The sequence below is a fragment of the Vigna unguiculata genome, chromosome 9 (genome assembly GCF_004118075.2).
Source record: "Vigna unguiculata cultivar IT97K-499-35 chromosome 9, ASM411807v1, whole genome shotgun sequence".
In the NCBI taxonomy this organism is placed as follows: Eukaryota; Viridiplantae; Streptophyta; class Magnoliopsida; order Fabales; family Fabaceae; genus Vigna; species Vigna unguiculata.
Genome location: NC_040287.1, coordinates 33988496 through 33997712, shown reverse-complemented (window position 1 = coordinate 33997712; position 9217 = coordinate 33988496). Strand labels below are relative to the sequence as shown.

Below are 9217 nucleotides of genomic sequence, written 5' to 3'. Positions count from 1 at the left end.
TTTAATGTTTCCATTTTTAAATAAAAAGTGTACATGTACATGGGACAAACTAGTTCCTCAAATTTCATGTAGAGAAGTGTGTCAATGCTTTTGACTACTTTTTGTATTATAAAATAATATAAAACCAAGTGTCCAACTATCACTTTTCAATTTATTTGCACGCATTGCATTACGTCATTTATATAAGCAGGATTACTAGGCGAGGCTACGAATTTAAAACCTTACAGGGCACTACTCGTACCTATTCTACTGTATATTTATAAATCAAATTTAAAAGATGAAAAATGACATCGACTTTACAATAAAAGAGCGATGCATTTTTTGTTGCTGAATAGTGACGTTAATCATGCAGTCATTACAGAATATTCTTTTATTGATCCAGTTTTTATAATTTTATTATTTGTATCTGCATTTCAAAGAATAACACCAAAAACTATTTGAGATGAACAAATATGTTACTTAAATACGTGTACCAAATGTGTACCCATAAGTACTTTGTACCAAATATATACCAAGGAAAATACTTATATACTAACATGTCACATCGGTTAAATATATTTTTGTGCTAAGCATATCGGCTCACACATGTACTTGTGTACTTCGTCTGATATAACAAACCATAAAAAATAATTCTACTATCGAAGTTCGATAATAAAATGTTAATATCATATCCAAGTCATTACAATCATCTAAAAAAAATTTAAGTCAATAAATATTTTAAAAAAATAAAAACATCTTTTAAACATTATTTAATGAGATTCACATGCTATCATATACAATGTATCTGTACCTCTGTATAATCTGTATTATCTTTACTCTCCTAAGAATATCATTTGTAACCTTTCATATTTTTAATGCCCTTTCATAATAGTATCTGTACCGTGAGCATTACAAAAAGCTAAACTATATCATAAAACACTAACAATATTAAAATCTAAAACTAAGAATTCAACACAAAAGAATTATGTAATCCGTATTTTCTATAAAGTACGCAGGAATAAGATCATTACATCTTGGAACACAACCAAATATTTTCACAAATACATATTTTTTTCATGTTGTTTTCCAAAGGGTAAAAATAAGTGTTTTGAAGTTATACTAGTCACACACATTAAAAATATTTGTTCTAGGATTGAGACATGTGTGTGCTTGTTTATAATTTACATAAAAACTATGAAATAAGTGATCAAGATTATGCAAAAACAAATATCTTGTATATGGAAGTCACCTCACGTATAAACATATCCATCTGAATGTAACCAACAATTATGTATTTTCCACACAAACATTTGCCCTGAGATATTTGTCTGGAGAGACTGAGAGGAGAAGAAGAAATCTTGAGAGTGGGACCTGCATACATGTAATGAACAGATTCATTATCTTTTACCTCGATAACACTGTAAAAGAAGTAGATAATATGGGAAACAAAGGAATCTACTTTGTGATGTGAAAGATAGAATGTGGTTTTTGAGTTAACAGTGTGCAGATTTGTTTAGGCAAATGGAACATTAAATTATATTATTTAAGAGAAAGTAGTATTGGAAGCAGTTTGATACAACACACGGGATGAATCTGTAGGAAGGAAGTAGATGCGCAGCTTCACATAAACTCGCCACCCTTCACTTTACGTTAGGTCAAGGAAAGTTGTGTGCTGTTTGGCGCGCGGAAAGGTCGCCTTACCATATATGTTCCGGTTTCTGTACCTTCTCTTTCGCTTCATATTTCGTCTTATTCTGAAACCATTATGTCCACTAGATATCCGAAAAAAAAAATTAACTTAATTCAATCTTACATTATTAAATTTTAAATAAAATTTATAATTATTTATATATTATAAAATTACGGTAAAGGAAATATAATATTATTAAATATTCAATTACGATAAAGAAAAATTACGGTAAAATAATATAAAATTACGGTAAATATTTGTTTTTTTCTATAAAATATTTAAAAAAAAAATTATAATTATATATACATTTCAAATTAGAATACCAAATAGAATAGAACCAAACATTTATTAAATTTGTAAATATTAATAAAACCTAATTGATAAAATTTAAAAATATTTTTAAAAATATATAAAAGGAAAACAAATATTCAACTTAAAATATATTTTAAATGTCTATTTACTTCAATTTTTTAAATTTTATGAACCTATTTTTCATACTCTAATCAAAGTTATAATACATCACTTAATCAAAATCATGCAAAGAAAAAAGATTAAAGTAATAATAATAAATTTTCAACATAGATCTTGTATCTTTTTAAGTTCAATATATGTTGGATGATGATAAAAAAAATCATAGCAATTGTATTAAATTTTTATATTATAGTAAATAAAATTTATTTATACAATTATAGTGACAAAATTACACTTTGATATGCGTTAGAAAATAAAAAAATAGTTATATAAAATATATCAAAATATTATTCGACATGATAAAAATAAATAACAAATAAAAAAAAAATTAAATATGTGTTTTAGAAACAATTTGAGAAATGATTGAAAGAAATCACACAAAGGAAAATATATACATAATTACAGTTATGATAAGATGAAAAATACCTTAGAGTTCTAAACAAATTTTCAAATATTAACCTAGTCAATGGTTGAGAAATCACAAAAATTATTTTTAGCAAAACAAATAAGTTATTCGAATGAAAAAAAATTAATAATAATATAATAAAAAAGATAAATTTTTAATATTACCTAATAAATGAAAAGTTTATATTATTAAACACTTGAATTGAGAGCGTTTAACATTTTCATATGAAAGAAAAATATACAATAAATAAAAATATTCAAATGTGAGACATAAAAAATATTTAATTAACATACATCAATTGAACATAATTGGATAAATGTTATGATAAGATGAAAAATATATTGGAGATATGAAAAAATTTCATGAAAAACAAATAATTAGAAGAGTTAAATAATAAAAAGTGTGTAGTGTATATATATATATATATATATATATAATGTTACTAAATTAATTATGAATATTTTAATAATTTTAACGGGGCGAATATTATGGCGGGTATGGGGACGGGAATGAGGCGGATATGTACATCCTCATACCCAATTGAAAAAGTTGAGAATTTCCCATACATACTTATATTCATACCCAACCAATACAGAGATTCCCCATCAAAATGGGAACGAATTCAAACAGTACCTACAGGACGAGTTTATTTGTCATATTTAAACACAAATATATAATGTACTTCTCATAGGATGCGAAAGAGTGCAACACATATTTATTATGATGATGCCATGTGTAAATAATGATATATTTTGTTACATTAAATCACCTTATATGTTTGTTATATGTTTGTTGTAGGCTAGTGTGATTATTATATTGGTTATAAGAATAGATGTTATATAAATGAAAGTGGAGGCGGATAAAATTTTCAATAGTATAATCCTCATGTTATGTTACAACTTTTTTGTACGTATAATTTAAGGAACTTGTTGAAATATTTTTTGGACTTAAATATACGAAATATACTAAAATTTTAAGAAAAATATTTATATATTACATTATACATATGGGAGACCAACACCACTAAAGAAGATCCTCTAGTGTATGAGTCCTGAAAACCTTTGTACGTGTATATTGTTATACAGACATATTAACAAATACGATAGTTTTTATTTTGTAGATGTTTCAAACTCTTTTATTTATATATATTAAATAATTTTCCAATTCTAAAATGATTACCGACAAGAATCAGATGTACATTAATAAATTATATACAAGTTGGAGATGAGCTCCAAGGACATTGGGAGGAAGAATCAATCATTTACAAAGTCGGTGTATGTGTCTCTGTGATGTCTTGTAAATAAACTTTTGTCTGTTGTATCAGGCGGCTATAAAAGGATAATAAAAACCGTATTATGTTTTGGAGCAAATCTGTGTGTTGCGTGTGCAGAATCAGTCCCAAGTAATTGTATTACTATTTTATGTTCCCCAAACTAAACCTTTTTATTTTCAAATAATTTAATTAATCAAAAATTAACAAAAAGGTAGCAATTCACATTAAAATAAAAGAAATACGTCTGCTTCTAAGTTTTGATAAGGTTCAAGTCAATTTTTTGCTACCACTTTCTCATTGGCTAACACTCGGTAGATACAACACAAAAAATAACAAAAATTCAAAGTTTTCATAGTCAAATTTAACTTAATAATCTAATCTTGCTCGATGATTACGTGTGGGTTGTAATTTTTAAGTTCGTTGATTAACAAATAAACCATTTGATATGAACTTGTAGAATTGTAAGAGATGATTCTTTTTTTTTTTTCAAGCGAAGTCTTATTAATATTCAATTTGATTGATAAATATTTAATGTTTTTGAAACTATTCTAAAATCGTAAATAAAATGTCGGCTCAGAATAATAAATATTTTATTTCTTCTCATTTTAGATTCTTTATTTTCTTCATTAAAGTAATTTAAAGTACAAATGGTAATTAAATTTCTTAAAAGAGTCGTAGTAATCTCGCACTTAATTTGGATTATACCCTTCATTATTTAAAAATACAATCTGATCATTTCTGTCAACATTTATTGTATATTTTACAATAAATAAAGAAACAAAAATTATTATTTTTCTTTTGTCCATCCAATTCAAATTTAAATTTCTTACTTTTTCTCTTCACTCTTTTTATTCACGTTAGATGTCTTATTCAAACTATAAGTTAAAGTTATATAAAATCAAATTCTCTTTTACTAATTTTTATTATGTAAATTCGTTATAATATTTCCTTGGAAAACTAAACTTTCAAATTAAATAATATTGATTGAATTAATAGTTTAAAGTTTTTTACTTTTTTATCATTGAGAAATCATGATAACTAAATTACTATTATTTTTAAATACTAAAAATAGTTTTAACATTTTAATTTTAATATTGTAAAAATTAAAATACCATACAATATGTCAAACTGCTAGTAGTTGATTTTACATAATTCAGTTCATATTTATTTTTTTAACTATTTAATAATTGTTGTAATAGACTTGAAAATGTTAAATCATTTAAAAATTATAAATTCGAAAGAGAAAAAGATTGAGTTGAGCTCTGATCCAAAAAGAAAGAGACTCCTAATTGCTTCCTACACCTCCAAGATTTATTTTGCACCTCCAAAAAGTTTGTATGATTTAAAACTACTCTTTAACTATTTGAGAAAATATAAATAGATCATACTCCCAAATTTATTTTTGCATGTCGGCTATCAATAAAAGTCGATATCAGATAAAAAATTTGAATTTCTAGTAGTCAACTTCCGATATATATATATATATATATATATATATATATATATATATATATATATATATATATATATATATATATATATATATATATATATATATATATATATATATATATATATATATATATATATATATATATATATATATATATATATATATATATTATATTGTTTTTTCTTTTAGAAGTTTGAAAGTTTAAAATTTTAATTAGATGTCCAGAAATATCTTTTATCAGAAATCCACGTTCAAAAATAATTTTAGAAGCATGATCTATGCTCTTTTGGATTTTAGAAATTTTTGGAGGTGAAAAATTATTTTTGGAGGTCCAGGAAGAAAGCCCACATGGGGGCTTGTGAAGAGAAAAAGCCTTTTTAAAATGTTTTCCAGTTTTAAAGGCTTTTATTTTCTGCATCTCACAATGTTTTCGCTCAACACCTCAGATATTTAAAATGACTATTTTGCAATTCGTAAAAGTGACATTTGTATTACATATATTTCGGAAACTTTCTGAAATTTTTATTATAGAATTTTCGAAACAAAATTATCGGAATGCACCAAATGTATTTTGAAATAAGTTTTCCAAAATGAAATTTTTGGAATAAATTTTTCAAAATATCTTTCGAAATGAGTTTTCTTAAACACCACTATATGAAATATTTTTTGGAATTTTTTGTTCAGAACAAATAAAATATATTCCAATAAGAATTTCCGGAACGAATTCTTCTTTCTCTACAACATTCTCCATCGCTTATTATTCCTGTTATTACAAGAGTGAAGTTAGCAATTGCGAATGGGTGCAGTTAGTAAATAATTCTGGAAATGTACTAGTGATTTTAAAAACACACGGGCCTGGAGGTATAAAGAAGCCCATGTGTAATAGTTGCTAATTGGGCTGAGACGGGATTGGAAATGAAGGCATTGGGTGTGGAGGAAATAGATAAGGCTATGGCTTTGGCTATGGTGCATAATTTGCAGAGCAGAAAGAACAGAAGATGGCGCAAACGCTGGCAATGCCCGTGGCATCCTCACTCGCTATAATCTCCAATACTCGCCTCTCCAATGCTGTCTCCGTTAACATTCTGAATCCTCATACTCCAAAGGTAACCACACACAATTAGGGTTTCGTGTTTGGCACAGTAAAACATGAATTGGAGGTGTGTGTGCAGGTTCAAGGATTGAGCATCAAGTGCGCTCGTGTTGGCGGTGTGGAGATTCCGAACAACAAGCGAATCGAGTATTCTCTGCAGTACATTCATGGAGTTGGGAGGAGCAGAGCGCGACAGATCCTGTGTGATATAAGCATGGATAACAAATTGACAAAGGAGCTCACTGAGGAGGAACTCATCACTCTCAGGGACGAAGTCTCCAAGTACATGATTGAAGGAGACTTGGTAATGAAGATACTGTTATTACATTTTTGTTTTCCTTTTCCTGTGAGTTTCTTTGTGAATTTTAACTGACTGTGAATTTCGATATCGTTGGCGGCCTCAGAGACGATTTAATGCGATTAATATAAAGAGACTGAAGGACATTCAGTGCTACAGAGGAATAAGGCATATTCAGGGGCTTCCTTGCAGAGGCCAGCGAACCAAGAACAATTGTAGGACCTTGAAGGGTAAGAAGGTTGCCATTGCCGGCAAAAAGAAAAAGTAAACACTTTTTGTTTTTTGTGTTGTTGTGCTTCTACTGTTAATCTTGTAAGAAAAAAAATAATGTTCACTGCAATTCGATTGTTTTGTTTAAGTCGCGTGTAATTTATTGGATTTGGAAGTTCAACTAGTGTTACTGGCAATATATCCCACGAATCACTCTTCACTGCTTGAGCACGTTAAAAATCTAGTTCTGGGCAGACAGACTTACATGATGTACAATCATAGAGATATTACAAATAAGGTTTCTCTGAGTAAATTTTGTTATCAACACAATTTTTTGTAACATTTATAAACACTTTTAGTAGAAGAAATAAGAACGAAAAATAGCAAATAAACCTTTTTATAAATTACCATTGACTTATAAATTAGTTGAAATAACAGAAGACATAAAAGAGTTTCCACAAATTATTTTATGGATAAGTTAATTTTAAGTCATAGCTTTCCCATGTAGAATGCTTAAGGAGAATTTTCTCTTAACAGACCCTAGGCTGTGTTGGGTTTAATGGAGTGCTTGGATCCTACTTCCTTGCTTTTTTAATTGGGTCTGCACTATGTGCTGTTCAAATGAAAATGGTTGTTATGCTTAGCTGTAGGATGTTTTGAGTGATTGTTGGTTTGGTAGAGTAGTACAAAATGTTCGAGTGTAGTGTCTTGAAGCTTAGCAAAAGTTATGAAAAATGCTTCATTCTGAGACTAGTTGGAGTTGGGTTTGTTGTACTACTTTGTTCCTCGCCTCTTTATATTTGGTTTTGTAATTGTTGTTGTTTAAATGTAAATGATCTGTATGCTTGATCATAGGATCAATTGAAGAAAATGTTTGAATATAGTGTGTCTTGAAGTTTGCCAAATTTCATGAAATTTGTTTGAAATGTTTTTTTTTTAAATTGTACAACTGCCTATTGGAATGTTCTCCGTTATCTGCTCTATTTTATGTGAATTTTCTCCGATTGCTACCTTTTCTGTTAGTCCACTTTTTATCGTCGTAGATTTTATGTGAATTACCAGTCCTGCATAGATGTCCTATATCAGTGCAGTTTTTGTTTTATACATCTTAGCATAATTGAATATGATTTGTTCAATTGTTTTCATGTTGAACATCCAAGTAATATAAAAATTAGGTGCTTTGAAATTATTAACCAATAAATTTGTCAGTGCTGTTTATTTCCTTTTGAATTATTATGAAAATGCATTTTACTCACTGACACGAGCTGGTGATCTCACTAACTTGAACTTTTTTGTTACTTGCTGGATACACCTAAACCAGCAATCTGCGTTTTTAAAGTGAACAATAATATTAGGATGTATCACTTATTCTAAGTTTAACCACATCTTTATTACATGCGATTGGCAACACTAATGAAATGAACTGAATCAGATCATGACTGATGTTGGGCAGCTTCTTTCTGCACCTCCTTATGTTTCTTTCTTCCTGCACCCCATACAGAAAATTTCTAATTTGTCCTTTCTTGATTGCTGGAAGTTCAGAGTGACTTCCAAAAGTCAGACAAGTTTAAAGAGAAAAATGGTTTCCTAATTACATAATTAGGAAGTTATTTAGCTTTCGGATTTTACAGTCTTGAATATTGAAATCTTTAATCTTGAATATTTGAAATATTTTTTAATTTTCGGTACAATTCAGAAGTCTTTTTTCTAAGGAAAAATAATTGTTTCTAAATTGTATCTAAATTTGGAAGTTAAGAGTGACTTCCAAAAGTTAGACAAGTTTAAAGAGAAAAATAGTTTCCTAATTATATAATTAGGAAGTTATTTAGCTTTCGGATTTTACAATCTTGAATATTGAAATCTTTTTTAATTTTCGGTACAATTCAGAAGTCTTTTATAAGGAAAAAGAATTGTTTCTAAATTGTATGTTTCAGAAATTATTTACACAATGAGGAAGTATTTTTTATTTTTAGATTGTACAACTTAAAATAGTTCACTGAGAATTCCTCTTATATAAGGGTAGAGGAAGAAATATAGGGAGGTACAATAAGAAGCTGCCTCCATCTTATTCTGTACTTGTACCAATCCGTTACCGGTCTGGATTTATCTATTCCATTAAAAAGACTTTAGTTAAGGTCTATTTCATTTCTACAAATTTCATTCGTTCAAATTTACAACATGTTATTGTCATCAAACAATGGCAACACGTGCATTGAACAAGAATATTTGGTGTATAGATTGTATGCATGCAATGTCTCAGTTAAATTCCATAGTTTCTAGAGAGCAGCGTCAAGCAATGGTTCTAGCATGTTTTAATAGGAAACTTGGAAATGGCCCAGTCTTT

The 9217-nt window shown here is 28.0% G+C and overlaps 1 protein-coding gene across 1 annotated transcript; it reads left to right on the top strand.

Annotated features, from left to right (window-relative positions):
* The first annotated feature begins 6182 nt into the window (after positions 1–6182).
* On the top strand, positions 6183–7093 carry LOC114162503 (30S ribosomal protein S13, chloroplastic). The gene is made up of 3 exons (XM_028046421.1): positions 6183–6378; positions 6445–6669; positions 6770–7093. The coding sequence occupies exons 1-3, from the start codon at positions 6271–6273 to the stop codon at positions 6929–6931; spliced, it is 495 nt and encodes a 164-aa protein (XP_027902222.1). The 5' UTR covers positions 6183–6270; the 3' UTR covers positions 6932–7093.
* Positions 7094–9217: the final 2124 nt, after the last annotated feature.